The sequence below is a fragment of the Misgurnus anguillicaudatus genome, chromosome 5 (assembly GCF_027580225.2).
Source record: "Misgurnus anguillicaudatus chromosome 5, ASM2758022v2, whole genome shotgun sequence".
In the NCBI taxonomy this organism is placed as follows: domain Eukaryota; kingdom Metazoa; phylum Chordata; class Actinopteri; order Cypriniformes; family Cobitidae; genus Misgurnus; species Misgurnus anguillicaudatus.
The window spans coordinates 30,631,693-30,649,161 of record NC_073341.2 but is presented as its reverse complement, the minus strand read 5'-3'; the positions used below and the strand labels follow the sequence as shown (position 1 = coordinate 30,649,161).

Below are 17,469 nucleotides of genomic sequence, written 5' to 3'. Positions count from 1 at the left end.
TGTAAAAGATCAAATTAATAAAATCATGTTGATAATTATGCATTCAAACCATTTCCTCAAAAGCATTTGCATATTTACATACAGTATTACATCTTAATTTAAGAGATAAATGTCTTTTCACATACACAAACAAATCCAATGAGTTTATATGATAAAAGTGTTATTTGGAAAATGTCCAGTTTTTAAGTGGCGCCGTTTGGATGCTGCTAGAAATCACTAACATTATGTGCTTGACACTATAAGTGGCATAAATGATCACGCTTGTACGCATTATGTCTAAAATTACACATGGGGAACAGTGTTACTCAGATATCAAATGAGTAATTTAGGGAAACTAAATAAGGAAAATAGCCTATATGTGCTGTAAGTGATAACAGGTTAGTTTAAAACTGTACAACAGTTTTTCAGTTAAAATCAAAATAAATCAAAGTATATAAATCAAAAAAGTCTACACTCTTAAAGAGCTTAAAGGCTCTTTACAGGGATGCCCTAGAACAACCTTTTTAGTTCCACAAAGAACCAGTTCTTAAAGGGATAGTTCACTTTAAAATGAAAACCTGTATAAATTTCTTTTTTTCTGATGAACACAAAAGAAGACATTTTGAGAAACGATGGTCAACACACAGCAGACAGTGACCATTGACTTCCATGGTAGGAAAAAAATATTTTGGAAGTATTGTGATGAATGATAAAGAAAATATTTTGATAAATGATGGTAAGCACACAGTTGACGGTACCCATTAAATTCAATCATTTTTTTTATTCCTACTATGGAACTCAATGGTCACTATCTGCCGTGTGTTTACCATCATCCCTCAAATATCTTCTTTTCTGTTCATCAGAAAAATTTATACAGGTTTAGAACAACATGAGGATGAGTAAATGATGACAGAATTTTCATTTTAAAGTGAAGTATCCCTTTAACTCTTTCCCCGCCATTGACAAATTATCTCGTCAATTAAGAGAAAACATTTCCCCGCCAATGAAAACGCTTTCTTGACGAGTTTTTATGATAATCTGTAATCAGCTATTACTAGATGGTACTCTTACCCAATTATTAAAAAACTGGAGCAAAAACTAATTTAACATCATTTAAACTCTGTGTATGTTTTGATCATTAAAATTGCATTTGTTCAGCTTTTTGCTCAAAATTTGGTATTTTTGAAGAAACCTACTCATATTTAAGAGGTTATAAAAAGAGAACAAATGAAGATATGAATTTTTTTCCCCATTTTTGTTTATTTGTTTGAAAGGCTCTGTGTTTTTATTTGATATTTATAGAAGAACATTTTCCTGGATGGAATTTTGTGTAAATCACAAAAAATGTTGGCAGGCAACTTTAAAAAAAAAAGGCTGGCGGGGAATGAGTTAATACATTTTCATAATCTGAAGAACCTTTTTTCACCTTAAATAATCTTTTATGAAGCAGAAAGGTTCTTCAGATGTTAAAGGTGCTTTTAAGAACCTTCATGGCATATCTGAAAAGTAGCTTACTGTAGTATAAAATAGTCCTTGATGTTTAAAGCCACATGAAGGAGCACTACAAGGCGCAAAACGTATTCAAGATTTTCAAGTTAACCTGTTAGGCAACAAAGTATAAAACAAGTTATTCTCAAAGTGACCAACAGGTTCCAGACTCCAAACAGATGCACAGATATCCACAAACAGCATCCACTTTTCTGGATCTGAACTGGCTGAACGTCAGGAGACTGTGTGGTTCTGAGCGACATTTGCTGGTCTCCAGTCTGGTTGGTAGAAGTGTATATTGAACATACGTGCCCAGTTGGCAAAGACGCGTTTTTCTGTGATGAAGCGATGGTGGCTGCCGTGGCGGCCCTGTTCGTGGGAGAGATACATGGTACATTCATCTGGCCCAGCAGGCTCATAGTAATGATATGGCACTGGAGGCTCTGGGTTGGAGGACCTGTTAAAACATAGGTGTCACAATTGAAAAAAAACAAAACAAAGGAAATCGATTCGATGCAAGTTGTTATTTTGTAAACATTGTTAAAAAAATTGTTGCTACCTAAAATTCACCCAAAAATGAGAATTCTCTCATTATTTACATTATTTACTCTCATGTTGTTACGAATACACTCAGCTAAAGGATTATTAGGAACACCTGTTCAATTTCTTATTAATGCAATTATCTAATCAACCAATCACATGGCAGTTGCTTCAATGCATTTAGGGGTGTGGTCCTGGTCAAGACAATCTCCTAAACTCCAAACTGAATGTCAGAATGAGAAAGAAAGGTGATTTAAGCAATTTTGAGAGTGGCATGGTTGTTGGTGCCAGATGGGCCGGTCTTAGTATTTCACAGTCTGCTCAGTTACTGGGATTTTCATGCACAACAATTTCTAGGGTTTACAAAGAATGGTGTGAAAAGGGAAAAACATCCAGTATGCGGCACTCCTGTGGGCGAAAATGCCTTGTTGATGCTAGAGGTCAGAAGAGAATGGGCCCAATGATTTAAGCTGATAGAAGAGCAACTTTGACTGAAATAACCACTCGTTACAATCGAGGTATGCAGCAAAGCATTTGTGAAGCCACAACACGCACAACCTTGAGGCGGATGGGCTACAACAGCAGAAGACCCCAGTGGGTACCACTCAAATAGGAAAAAGAGGCTACAATTTGCACAAGCTCACCAAAATTGGACAGTTAAAGACTGGAAAAATGTTGCCTGGTCTGATGAGTCTCGATTTCTGTTGATACATTCAGATGGTAGAGTCAGAATTTGGTGTAAACAGAATGAGAAGATGGATCCATCATGCCTTGTTACCACTGTGCAGGCTGGTGGTGGTGGTGTAATGGTGTGGGGGATGTTTTCTTGGCACACTTTAGGCCTCTTAGTGCCAATTGGGCATCGTTTAAATGCCATGGCCTACCTGAGCATTGTTTCTGACCATGTCCATCCCTTTATGACCACCATCCTCTGATGGCTACTTCCAGCAGGATAATGCACCATGTCACAAAGCTCGAATCATTTCAAATTAGTTTATTGAACATGACAATGAGTTCACTGTCCTAAAATGGCCCCCACAGTCACCAGATCTCAACCCAATAGAGCATCTTTGGGATGTGGTGGAACGGGAGCTTTGTGCCCTGGATGTGCATCCCACAAATCTCCATCAACTGCAAGATGCTATCCTATCAATATGGGCCAACATTTCTAATGAATGCTTTCAGCACCTTGTTGAATCAACGCCACGTAGAATTAAGGCAGTTCTGAAGGCAAAAGGGGGTCAAACACAGTTTTGAATAAATGTCTTTGTTCTGATGAACACTAAGGAAGATATTTTGAGGAATGTTTGTAACCAAAAAGATCATTAGCCCTATTCACTTCCATAATATCCTTTTTTTCTTCTATGAAAGTTAATGGGGCTCATGATCGGTTTGGTTACAAACATTCCTTAAAATATCTTCCATTGTGTTCATCAGAACAAAGAAATTTATACAGGTTTGTAACCACATGAGAGGGAGGTAATGATGACAGAATTTTCATTTATGGGTGAACTATCCCTTTAAATGACTTATTGTTCATGCATTTATATTTTAGGTTAAGCAACCTAAACACTATTTACTTTCAGCCCCATAAAATAATTTAGTTTCTCAATAGAGCGAATATTGAAGTCATAAGTCTTACGTGCAAAACTCAGGGGGAATCATCCCATAGACGTTGATCCTATCACAGATCTCTATAGCGATTGCCATGGTGAACCACCCCGTGCTCAGCCAGGAATTGGATCCTCTTCTAAAAATATTGCAGAGAGCCATCTTAATAAAAGCAAATTATGTAACTGAAAACAATTATTGTTCCTAAATTTGATGATTTTATTTATAAAACCCAAAATAAAAGACACATATGGTGTCTCCTTGGAGACTCTTTGGTACATCAGGTTTACCCAGATTTACAGAAGTATCGCTAAACAACTTAGATGATTTACTTTGGCAGATAGAAGGCTGACAAAAGATCCGTAATCTCTTCTGACAGAAAATTCAAGACTTGAGTTTAAAGACATGTATTTCACATCAGATTCAGGATGGTAGTTTATGTCTGGTGGGGTAGATTCCAGCTGGCAGTCATCTCCAGCTGGCACAGATCTTGTGTGCTGCACAACCATCAGCCAAGGTCTTTAATGCAAGAGTGAATTAGGATGATTCCTTAATATACAACGATGCCAAGCAGAATCTCTCGGGTCCAACAAACCAAACAGGCTCCGGTGGTCTTCACATAAGTGAACTTTCCAGGAGCACTTCTTGAAAGTTTAATCACCCAACATAACCATTCCATTTTTTATTAAATTGTTTAAAATGTTCTGCCTTATCTCTAAATTAATTTTTTTGCTGCACACTAAAAATGCTTTGTTATTTTTAACCCAGTATTGGTTCATAAAGGTTCATAAATCCAGCTGTGAGTTATATAATCCAAAAAAGTTTGACCCAACATTGGGTTTAAACAGCCCAGCATTTTGCGTTGAAACAATCCAGCATAGGTTAAATTACAACCCATGTTTATTATAACACATCAAAACTGGGATAAACTTACATGACATCACATTATCATCCTCACCTATCTTTTCCGGTTTCCTTCTTAAAGAGTTCATCAAGCTGCAGCATCTTTAACTGTGAGATGATGTACACCTGTAGTTTAGGAATCATCTGCTTCATCCGACGCAGGATGCCATCCCGCCGCATGTAGTCTCCAGGGCCCCAGAAGAAAAAGAACGTCTCCAGGCTGGAGTTGAACAGTTGGTGGGGGTTTCGTAGCACACGTTGCATGCTGGAATGTGCAACCACGCGGAGACTCGTCCTCTGCCCAACGTCTTGCTGATAGCCTTGTGTTGGGGCGTCGTTCATACGGATAACACACTCAGTTTGGTCAATCTCTGCACCTCGATCACTTCCTATCATGTGACCAGAACTGGTCACTAAGGCACAACATTTGCAATGCATCCTAAGAGGCTGAAGATTAAATTGGAGACAATGATAAGGAGTTTGTGGGGTTATGTTCGTAATACATACAGTATACAGTACTTGTCAATCTATAGAATAGTTTAGATCTCCTTGATTTAATGAGATTACTGAAAACAATGAAAAAGCATAACAGATCAAAGTGTCTTGTACCACAAAGACATTCTTGTTTAATTTTTACCTTAAAGGTGCTCTAAGCTAATTCACGCATTTTAGACATAAAACATTTTTTTGTTACATACAGCAAACATCTCCTCATCTGCTTGCTCCCTGTCCGCTGATCAAACTGTAATAAAACGCGATCTCTGTAGACAGCCTAGGCTTCACAAACTGCAATAAAAACAAAGTGGCCAAACCTACCACCAGAAATGATAACAAAGTGTTCCGCCCAATAAACGACAAGAAGGATTTGGGGGTGGGGGTTGGGCGCGTTCATGAAAGCATGGAAGGGAGGGGGAGGAGTTAGCTACGCTCCGTTTGTTTGAAAACAGTTCAAACATCAACTAAAAATGTCGTCGCACAGATTCGCTTAGAGCGCCTTTAAGAATCCATTCAGCATAATTAAGAATCAACCAACAGAAAAAAGCTTCAAAAGCAAAGCATTCAATACTGGGAAATGCTCACATCCAACCTGATCTTACAGAAATTCGTATGCATTTTACGCAAGTTGGCTAATTTGTTTGAATTCGTATGAAGTGAATCATACAAAAGCTTAGAAAACACAATAATGAAGCCCCACCCCAAACCCCGCCTCTAACCCCAATGTCAGAGTGCATCCACATTTATAATTTGTTATTAACATCCTCCTTCTAAAGATTTCTCCAAACTCTCATAGAAATCTGTCTTTTTTCTCTCTTCAGATGCACGATCATAACCTTGCTGACACAACTGACTTTTTTATTAAATGTGAGTCATAAATAAAACTTAAAAGTACCCCTATTGGTTCACAGTTGAAAGTCAGACAGGTTTGGCATGAAATACTGTGATAGTGACTAAATTCATTTTTGGGTTTACAACACCTAAAACATCATCCATCTTCACAATAAATGGTGACATACTTATGTGATCAGAATGATTGTCCCTATGCGGCTGAATTGAACTTAGCAACGCAAAGGTCCTGGGTTCAACCCCAGGGGAATACACGTGATAAAATAAATGTATAGCTTGAATGCACTGTAGGTTGGTTTAGATACAATAAATAAAAATAAAGGTGCTTCATGATGCCATAGAAAACCTTTTTTGGCATTGTTGTAAAGCACCTTTTCAGAACCTTTATTTTTAAGAGTGTAAATGTAATTTGTCTGTAAGCTGTCACGCATATAGTACCATACACAAAAATACTATTTTCAAAACAAGTCAGAAAGGAAACAACATTTTGTGCATTTAAATTGTAAGCCATAGATTCTGATTGACAGTAGGGAGAAAGAGAGGAAAACGAAGATTCACAATCATGATAGTTCTGGTGATTACAGCACATCAGCATGGAGGCAAAAACCTGACAACACCTGCTCGCAGCCATTCACTTTATCTGATCAGGGCTGGGCTGTTAGGAAGGAAAAATTATAGCATCACCGGCTTATGCAATTTAAATCGCTTTAAAGTGGCAGACTCCACCTGATACATCATCAGAAACTTGCGAGAAAGCAACCTAAACGGATGACAGAAAAAAGTCTTTGGAATAGCATAGCGCACTTAATATCACATAATGCACAACCAATAAGATTTTAAAAAATATTATTGGATGACTAATAAAAACTTCAAGGTCTGCATTAAAAATTGCTGCTAAAATATACAGTACTGTGCAAAAGTCTAAGACCTCCATCACCAGCTTTGTTGTTTTAGCAAAGTTTTAATGTCCATCCATATTTATTTTTCACTCTTTTTAAGATACAAACAAATAATACAGGAAATATGTACACAAAATTAAAAGTAAAACAATTTTCGACACTAAATGTCGACTTCTGGCATCAGTCAGTATTTAGTGTGACCTCTCTTGGCACGAAACACATCTTGAGCTTTTTTGAGGAGACTGAAGTCTTGAAGTCATTCAATTAGAATTAGAAATTAGGATTTAATTTCATTTAGGTTTAAAAGGAAAATCATCCAAATATGCAGACTAGTGATGCTTTTATGAAATATTTGGTGCATCACTAATGCAGAATCATCTAAATATGTGGTACTGGCTGTACATTACATTAGAAAGTAATGCTGAATTCTGGGAAAAGTGAGGGTTTCAGGGAAAGAAAAAAGAGGACAGCAGAGCAGGCAGACAAAAAAGACTCTAAATGTCTGTGATTTAGAATAAAAGTGAACAAATTCGAAGAATGACTACAACAGTACACATTAGGATGACTCCTTAAAGCTAATCGTGTGTTTATGTAATTACTGCCGTATATTGGGTTTCCACATTTTAATAACTTCAATTTTACCCAAGACTCAACTCTGCTCTTACTGCCCAGCCATTTATTCAAATCATTTAAAATCATTAGGGAGGTTTCAAGAAATTGAGATCATGAATAAATTTAAATAAATAAAATGGTTAATTAGTTCCTAAACTAAAAATGTCACCTTTTGATCAATGAAACTGCTGTAACCTTTTAAGTCGGATGTTTGCTCTCTCATGTCTTTCATCTGATGCTCATCTGATTGATTCTGATTGTCTGGTGTGTTGGCAGAACTGTTGTTGTACAGGAACAATACGCTCATACACACTGTCACAACACCAATCAGTATGATCCTGTGACGCTGAAACGAGGAATAACATACTGTCAAAGGTTCATACACACATCAGGCATTAAACATTATACACTGATACATTATATGCATCCATCATTATAACATTTTTTTATTGTTATCTGATTTTATTGTGTAGCTACTGTTATGTTATTCATATTGTATGTTTACTTCTGTTAATGTGTATTGTTTATTTTTAGTATTTGTCTAATAGATTTACTGTTTCTCATGCCCTTCTAGTTCTACCCCATCCTTTTATGGGGTCACTGGACAAAATAATTAATTTAATTCAATTAAATTCAAAATAATTTATCACCAAATCATTTAATTAAATAATAAAGTCATTTATGTTTATTGTGTTTAAACTAAACAGATTTACAGTTAATGTAAGGATGTGTGAGCACAAGTGAAATGTGCAGCCTACCTGTATATTTTTTTAGGTTTACTTAAAATCATGTCACGCTTTAGTTTATGTAAGTTTTTGTTTACTCAAAGTAAATTACTGTTTTGTAAACTGTTTAATATGTGTGACTTAAATCACCATTACCAAATGCCATGGTATTGTTGGTTATGTGATTTACGCCACGGGTCACACTTACTTATAGCCTAGGCTAGGGGGCTACTGTTACATCAACTGTGGCAAATGACAGTAAGCTTAAAACTTTCTTTACCATGGTGAATGTCTGCACAGACAGATACAATTTTAGATAATCTAAGAAAGAGTAGCCTACCGTTGGCGTCATATTGAGAAGTGTATAACTTAATCCCCTCAGTTTTGTCCAGCGCGCGTTTTCATTCAGCTCGCAAACAAGCGCGCGGAATCACAGCTGCTCGCATCGCTCCGTCTGCAACACAGACTTCACACGCGCACCTCATATCTGCCCAGATGCATCTGAAGACTAAAACTGAATCTGATCTCACAGACTGAGCAGTGCACGCCTGGTCTTAAAGGACGCCGGATTATTATTACAAATATTAGCCTACAACGTTTTGACAAAATACAGTAAAAAAAAAAGTATTTTTGTTACAATATGAGATATGTAAAGACTTTTAGAAGATTTCTGAATCATTTTGATGCAGTCAGCTTTTTACAAGGCGTTTTAGAAGATGCTTTTATGACTTACAGTACAGTATACATTTTTATCAGTATGTGTGTTCTCTGGGTCGAACCCATGACCTTATTGGACCAATTGAGGTACTTTTGGGGTTGATGTCAAAAATTTCTGTATCCTACTGTAAGGAGAGATTTATTGTGGGGTTAAATTAAATAGTTTTGCACCATTCCTTATTATGCCCTATCAAAAGAGTTGATTAAAATAATGATTCATAAATCAAAATACAAAAGCAAAACATAGTCTTAATTCAGATGTGCACAGTTTCTGCAAAATCATAGAATTTATTGTATTGTATTGTATTACTCTACACTCTCAGAAATAAAGTTACATAAAGGTACAACAGTCGCTGGGGTGGTACCTTTTCAAAAAGTACACTTTTGGTACATATTGGTACCTCTAAGGTATGCTAGTACCTCAAAGGTACATATCTGTATCTACATTAGCCTATTTTAGGACCTTTTTAAAAGGTACTGTCCCAGTGACAAAAAGGTACCTTTTCGTACCTTTTTTCTGAAAGTATGAAGCTCAGTTGCACATTCTTGACAAAACCACATTTCTAGGGCATGTATTCAGTAAGGTTTCGAATCATTTGAAATTTTGCTTCTATAAAAATTTTGTCAACACACTTTGGTTAAAAACAATGTCCTAGGCAGGATAAGATATGTGACTTTACTAAACTGTAGACAAACCAGGCAATCTGACCCTGTATGTTTCTGGAGTGTGCTTTCAAACTACATTAGCAATTTATAACAGTACAGTACATTAATTGATGAGGACTACTGGTCTGCAATACATCAAGCTCAAATTCAGTTCCCTTAATGATGTCACTTAAGAAACCATCATAATCCATCAGATATTCATTATGGAAGCACAGTGACTGACACATCAGTCAGTACATATGATGGTATAAGGATTTGCACTCTCAAAACTGGAAGATTAAGTCACTGTGTTACTGTGATGCTACTATTTTCTGTGCATGTATTCACAAATATTATTTGGTATAAATATTCATAAATATTTACATTCTTTATGTGTGTGTATACTGGAAAACTTAGAACAAAATCAATTTAGACTTTAGATTTTATTGTGGATATTACACTGTCAGAAAAATATAGTCCCTATAGTACTCTTTCAGTAGTACACCTTTGCACCTAAAGAGTTCATATTAGTACCTCAAAGGTACCAATGAGTGCATATTAGTCCCTCCTGCATGTAATGGTACCAAATGTATACATATCTGTACTTAAAATGTATTTTTGGACCTTTTAAAAGGTACTGCCTCAGCTTAGGACCATTTTTACAGTGTATAAAAGTGTATATCAATACACCAATTACACACTTATGTACTTTAATCAATAAATTCATCTAATCTAACAGTTAATTCTCAAGTCTCACCACCTTTTTATATCTAAGTTTAAATGGATTTTATTGGATAACACTGAACTCACTTACACCATTAATTTTATGAATTAAGAACAGCTAGGTGATTAACTGAGAATAAGAGATTGGTCATATGAGAAGACTTCTGCATAGCAAACCCGAACAATCAGCATTCGCCCTGGATGTAACCGATACCATCTCCCTGTCTAAAAATGGCATCCAATGTGGCAGAGCTTCTCACGGGAGCAGAGATTTGCCTAAAGCAGTCATTCTGAGTGGAATAAGACTGGAAATGGAGATGTTGGCGATACATTTTTCAAATCTAACTCACCCTTTGCTTTAAAGATTTATAAACAGTCTATATCCTTTGAATATTTAACAATGAGGCACAGTTTTAATGCTTTGTGGTTGTTTTGTTGTATCAGCTTTGAGATTTGAGAAGGCTGCTCCATGAAAAAGCCTATATTGTACATGTATTGTCATATATAGGGAACAATTTTTGACCATTTGTCTGACAGTACAGCTCTCAGTTCAAATTAGGCGTACAAACAGATGGGCCATTACTAAATTACTTTATGAAAACTGATTAAAGCAGTCATTTGTATGACTCATATGCCCACGGGTTGTTCTTCTTCACTGACTGCTGCTCAAAAAGGTTGATCACTTTGCATATAACTTGGTTACTTGGCATATAATCAAAGTCCAGGTAAATGTCAATGTCGTGATGTACTGTTATTGAACAGACACAACAAAATTAATTTTTGTACTCCACAAGGCATGTCTCATTTCATTGAAGAATATAATTAAAGAGAAATAAACTGAAACAATGTTTAATGAGAAAAGTTACCTTAAATTACATTACACATATAATAACATAAAGGTGTCCTGTGTGGGGGGATAAGATGACTAAGGTGTTTGAAAATGTGTAGTATGCGTAGGCAGATGTTGAAGCAGTGTAAATTTCTGCATTTTTGTGTGCTGAAGGCAGAAACTGGGGTTAGTTTGATTGCAGTATGGATCTTTTTTACTTTATTATGAACAGTTTATTATTAAACTAATCAAATGATGCATTTGAATGGCTTTCGTCTGTCAAGTGTATGTCTCCAGTGGGCAGGTTAGTTATTGCCTTCACATAAGCTGCGTCTTACATATTGCATCTTGCTTTGGGTTTGGCTGTTATCTAAAAAAAGCTGTGCCTGCAGCACTACTGATATCACAGGCACCTTCAACACATTTATTCTAACCCAATAGGACACTATAGCTATCTGGCAGCTGTCTATTCTTAGAGTTTGCAATTGTTTCTGTGGTTTTCTAATGTTTAGCTTATAGTGCATTATACCTTAAGAGGCAGAAGCAAGAATATTTATAATTAAAACATTTAATATAGATTATAATTTTGATTAGATTTGGTAAAAACTGCATAAAAGTGCATCTATACTGTCACTACCTTTATACTGTACATAAATACCAAGAAATGAACAATCTGTGACTTAGACCATCATTGTATAAAGCATCATGTGATCTGTAAATACAGCTAAAAAACAAAAATGTCTAAATAAGCACTGTAAAATAGCTCTGTATATAAACAGAACATATAAAATCACAGCACAACACTGATGCAAACCTGCCACAAAGGAACACCAACATTAAAGGGCACAATATTCTTACACAAAATTAAATAAAATGGTGTCAGAATAAAGTTTGTATTTAAAAATAATTTCAAAGGGGCAGAGAGACCAATGGATTGCAGGATCAGTTTTGTTAATAAGACCAATTTGCTATGTATGCAGCTAATTGTGGCTGTTCTTACTTTTTATGAAAGTATAGATGTGTAAAGTGTATGTGGGATAAATTGTATTTGCTTTTGAAATTAAGCATTAGCCACTGACATACATTTATAGTTAGATTGGAAAAGCAGCTGCTCCTAAATTCAATATGACAAATCTCTCATTACACATTACTGCCATCACGTGGTGACTTGCAGACAGTGGTAGTCACAGTAATTGACATTTACTTAAAGGGGACATTTCACAAGACTTAAAGATGTCAAATAAATCTTTGGTGTCTCCAGAGTACATAAGTGAATTTTTAGCTCAAAATATCATATAGATAATTTGTTATAACATGTTAAAATTGTCACTTTGTAGGTGTGTGCAAAAATGTGCCGTTTTGGGTGTGTCCTTTAACATGCAAATGACCTGATCTCTGTACTAAATGGCAGTGTCGTGGTTGGATATTAAGGGGCGGTATTATCCCCTTCTGACATCACAAGGGGAGCCAAATTTAATTATCTTTTTTTCACATGCTTGTGGAGAATATTGAAGTTACTGGGTTGATTTTATTCACATTTTCTAGTTTGATAAAAGCACTTGGGACCCAATTATAGCACTTAAACATGGAAAAGTCAAATTTTCATGGTATGTCCCCTTTAACCAATTCGGCAACTGGTTTTAAACAAGTCAAAATAAAATGTTTAATTAAATTATATAAAGCTTGATTATAACCAAACCATTACAACCCCAAATACTGCGGTCATGGTAGGACGAAGTATTAAATGGTTACACCATTACACCATGTTACTTTGATATTTATACATGATTATCATATTCATGTACCATAAAATTTGATGTTGTATACTCAAAACTTTAATTTTGGTTGCATTTTGGTTGCTTGTATATTTTTACACAAAACTGCAATGACGATTAATGTCCAAACAATGAATTGTGGTACGTGTAAATCACCCATAAATTTAACCAATTCACACGACTTAAACTAAAACTAACGATTTTCAAGTGAAATTGAACTATTTATGCTAATTCTGGCATTTGGTTAAATTTGCACTTGATGCTTAGTTATTTTACATATTATATTGTTATATAATAACCATTGTACATTAAATATTGTTACATTTAATTTTCATTTTTTATTTAATTAGGATTAAAAATCAAAAGGAGCTTAAATACTTACAGGCTACTTCTGTATTGTGTGATAACGTGACCAAAAACCATTTCAAAACATTACCACATTGTTCTAGCAAAAGTGTTTTCCTCAATTTCCTGTGCTTGAGGGCGAGATTTCTTTTGTTTTTATTCACTAGCATTTCCACAAGCCCCGCCTTCAGCTGTTGGATTGGCTAGTAGGCGATTGCCGCTATCAGCGATTGGTTACTTGAGACGTCACTTACACAACAGAAAGCGTCTCACACTGCTTATGGCGCTGTAAACAAAAGGCTCGTTCCACTTCATGCAGCTCTGCGCAGATGACATCACTATACAAGATGATGACATCACAATAACGCGAGAGCTCTACTAAAGCATATCTATGTAAGCGCTATCGCGATATTGTACTCACATAAGTTGAACATGGTGCGCAGCGACAAATTAAGTCAAACCCGCCTACAGTGACGTTGCCGAGCAAATCACGAATTGTCTTTATATATGTGGACAGGTCGGAGAAACGCTATTCGCGACACTTCATATGCAATCACGTAAACAAAGGACACGCGAGAGCCGCTTGTCGGAAGCGCAATGGCGAAGAAAAGTGCAGTTCCATCTTCATACTACGGTAAGCGAGCCTGTCGATGGCATCGTGTCAAATTAAGTTTAGCAGTAAGACAGTTGAAAAAGGAAGCCGTGGTTGATTTCTGTCAACATAGTAAACGCTTTCTGACCCTGTTCGTTTTTCTCATCATTTTTGAGCCATAAGATGGTGATACGACCATAGCTCTACTGAACTGTTTTAATCCTTAACCTAGACTGTTAGTTTATTGCAAAACTGAACACGTCGATGAAAACACATGGAGTTTGATTGTGTTTAGAAAGCCGTTTTATTCGCTCGTTATATAAGTTGACTGAGATAACTGTTACGTCAAATATGAAAGACTAGTAATCAGAACAGAAGTGGTTAATGCTGCGCAAAGTTTCCATCTGGAGAGTTTTTTTGTGTTACAGTTTTTGTGTACAGTCATGTTATAACTGTACAGAGATATACAACAAGCTTATAGTACGCGGACTTGGCATTACTTTTTGCAGCTACGTACCATTGGTTTTAGCAAAGCTAATTTTAAATACTATTAAAGTCAATCTGGAGGTAAACATGCAGAATTTTTCTTTAAAATAATCATATATATGCCTGTATATACTTAGTCTTGAATTTATTTTTGGATCATTCAGAACATTTTCTCTTTTCATCCAACTTGTCTTTGTTGAAACTTTGCCTACTGAATTGTTTCATTGTTTTTTATCCCCAAGTCACACTGGATTAAAAGCGTCTAATAAATGTAAATGTAGTAACTTATGTCGGTGGACAGAGAGCCAAGCAACAGATTTACTTCACATTCCACCATAGTCATCTGAGACCTTTAACAATCCTTCACCCCCTCCTCCAATGAGCTGAAACAGGGCACTCACAGCCCACTTAGCCATTTAACACTACTGCACTAAATATTTTTCAGAGGCAATCTGTCTAATTATATCACATATAACCACGCCAAAGGGATGCTTCTGGTACGCCTACGCATACAGAGCCATTCTGCATCTAAAATAGAGTTGGAGTAATTATCATTTGCTGTATTGCATATGAAACTTTAATTTGACAGCCTTGTTGTTTACCATTTGAGTGTCAAGGAACGTGGTTTTCTTTGTCACGTAAATTGTGCAGGGAGCAGCTGTTTCTCTGTCTCGCTCGGGCAGGGTCGTGATCTTTGGCCTTTGCTTCGTGTATTGTTGGATTCCCACGAGCCACCTGCCAATCGCAAACGTTTTCAGCTAAAGTCGCAAGATAGCTTCTGAGATTATAGGGAAAAACAATCAAATTTGATGTGAAACCATATGGTTGTTTCAGTGTAGCAATGTGATGTCTGGTGCTGGTAACAAACCAGATTCAAAGGCGTCATCCAAGTAGATGCAGGATATTGTATTGCATGACCGCATAAGAGGTCATGTGTGTGAGATTTTCTTCTTTGTAGACCCAGAGGTGATGCATAGGTCTTGTTGTGTTATAGTTTTCCCACAAAAGTCTAATCTGCTGTAGAGATGGATGCCAGTATAACATTTATTAACTTACTAATAAAATCAAAATTGACTTTTTTGATGAATATCTGGAGGAAATCGATAAACCAATATGCTCTGAAACGCTTACAAAATTTACATTTGGTGGATATAATCTTTGAAAACTTACAGACTCTCACTTCCACCAATACAGATCATTGATTTTTTTGATGTCATTCTGCACTTGTGCTGTGCATTTCAAGGCTGTATCGATATTTTTGCACATCCCTTATAACCAATATCATCAGACACTGGGTCTCATTCACTAATAATTGCGTACGTTTTTGTATTTATACGCACACTTGAACTTCTCACGAAAACTTTCCGCCTAATTCACAACATGTGTATTCGCATATGAATTTGTTCTCATACTTTGTTCTTACGTTAGTGAATTTGGAGTGTTCTACATGAGTGGCCGCGTGCACGAGGTTGGTAATTTGCATAAAACACGCCCAAACCAGCTCCATATAAGGGTTTTTCGCAGTCCAGCGCTAGTCCACAGAAAATTTTAGAGCAGTTTGTCATAGAAGCAAAAGAGCTTGAAAAGAAATCCATGATGATATTTATTATCGGTAAAGTTATGTTTTGTTTATTTGGGAGGTTTTGCTGTTGCTGGAGGAAGGCGTCCTGTGCTGTCCACCGACCGGAGTAACATTAAATAAGTAGTGGATGTGTTAACAAATATGACATTTAATTAATATGACACAGACGCGCATCTGTATCTAAAATAAAACAGACAGGAGATCAAGTGATTGTAGTTTGGACTTCTTATTACATTTACATGACGTTTACATTAGGCATTATGCAGAGGCTTTCATACGCACAACCGGCGCAATGTAATAGAATGTCTCTGAACAGGTTCACACCCACTTTTGGGGGAAAGCGGACTAGACCTTTCATTGACTTCCATTGAAAATAGCGGAACAAAGCAACGCTCGTACACAGCTGGCTGGCGTAAATAACTTATGAAATCACTCAGATTAAACATGTTGAGTAATTATCTGTCCACCCTGCCGGCCATAGAGCGCGAAAGGGTCATTAACACATTCAATTTGGTCAATATAAAAACATGTCCCTTTCATTCTCACAGCGTCAAATTTGTGTAACAACGCTCCCTATTGACCAGAGGTGTCTTACCCGGACATTTACTTGTACCTCATCGAGTCAACAGGGAAGCAAGTGAATGATTTTACTTCGTATTTGAAAGTTACTTCGTATTTATATATTATGTCTTTATATTTAGAGTACTGAGTGCACTTTTCCGTCCAGCCATACAACTAACCTTAAGCCGCCTTTCCACTGCACACGACATACGGAAACGACAGTCGGAGTTCTCCCCCTAGTGGCAGTCGTAATGAAGTTTTAGTTTAAGCGTATATGGGAGAGAAGCTCATTCCAGCGCAAGAGGCTCTATTCTAATATGTTTACCAGGGTGAAATAAATAAATTAACGTAAATGAATGAAACAATAAACAGCTATGCATATATGACAAAGATTGCCAAGTTTTTGCGGATCCAACGCTCAAAACGGATCCGATATTTACGCATCCGCAAATGGTCGGCACCTCACGCAACCCCTTTGCGATTCTCCATAGGAAATGAATGACTTTCGGCTTATAGGCCGTCGTTTGTCGTGCGCAGTGGAAAGGCGGCTTTAGTGATATTTCCAGCAATCACTGGATAGTGTTGTGACACAAATTTGACGCTGCCTGGGAGAGTGAAGGGGACATGTTTTTGTATTGACCAAATTAAATGTGTTAATGTATCTTTCGGGCTCTATGGCTGGCAGGGTGGACAGATAATTACTCAACATGTTTAATCTGAGTGATTTCATAAGTTATTTACGCCTGCCGGCTGTGTAAAAACATTGCTTTGTTCCGCTATTTTGAATGGAAGTCAACGGAAGGTCCGGTTTATTTCCCCCAAAAAGGGGCGGTGACGAAATTTACAGTCAAGTTCCCGGATGTGCCGGTAGTCCGTATATAGAGATTCAAAAAGTGAGTAAGGAAAGCGTGAAGATTTGTCATTACGTGCATCTTCTTTATATGTGTAGACAAAATAAGTAGGCTTTAATAATGTATAATATAATGTGTATATAATAATAATAATAATAACAATAATATAGATCATGTATAATAATATATAATACAGAAAATATTATAATATAAAATATAGTTATGTAAATTTTATTATAAACATTATAATTATAGCCTACTA

General features: G+C 36.4%; 2 protein-coding genes across 2 annotated transcripts in view; one reads left to right on the top strand and one right to left on the bottom strand.

Moving 5' to 3' along the window:
- st6galnac5b (ST6 (alpha-N-acetyl-neuraminyl-2,3-beta-galactosyl-1,3)-N-acetylgalactosaminide alpha-2,6-sialyltransferase 5b) lies at nucleotides 1-8,615 on the bottom strand. Its single transcript, XM_055169092.2, has 5 exons — nucleotides 8,442-8,615; nucleotides 7,546-7,722; nucleotides 4,577-4,968; nucleotides 3,650-3,757; nucleotides 1-1,924 (listed from the first exon to the last, which is right to left on the bottom strand). The coding sequence occupies exons 1-5, from the start codon at nucleotides 8,451-8,453 to the stop codon at nucleotides 1,702-1,704; spliced, it is 912 nt and encodes a 303-aa protein (XP_055025067.2). The 5' UTR covers nucleotides 8,454-8,615; the 3' UTR covers nucleotides 1-1,701.
- A 4,995-nt stretch (nucleotides 8,616-13,610) lies between these two features.
- The window catches only part of slc44a5b (solute carrier family 44 member 5b), a 43,205-nt gene continuing 39,346 nt past the window's right edge, over nucleotides 13,611-17,469 (top strand). The window contains exon 1 of the mRNA XM_073868000.1: nucleotides 13,611-13,769. Within this exon, the coding sequence (XP_073724101.1) occupies nucleotides 13,733-13,769 (37 nt within the window). The 5' untranslated portion in view covers nucleotides 13,611-13,732. The remainder of the gene's footprint in view (nucleotides 13,770-17,469) is intronic.

Coding starts and splice junctions, on each gene's coding strand:
- st6galnac5b (XM_055169092.2), bottom strand. Junction 4,969..7,545: donor GCAGTTTCATTGATCAAAAG/GTGACATTTTTA, acceptor TTTAATCTTCAG/CCTCTTAGGATGCATTGCAA. Junction 3,758..4,576: donor AAGGAAACCGGAAAAGATAG/GTGAGGATGATA, acceptor CAATATTTTTAG/AAGAGGATCCAATTCCTGGC.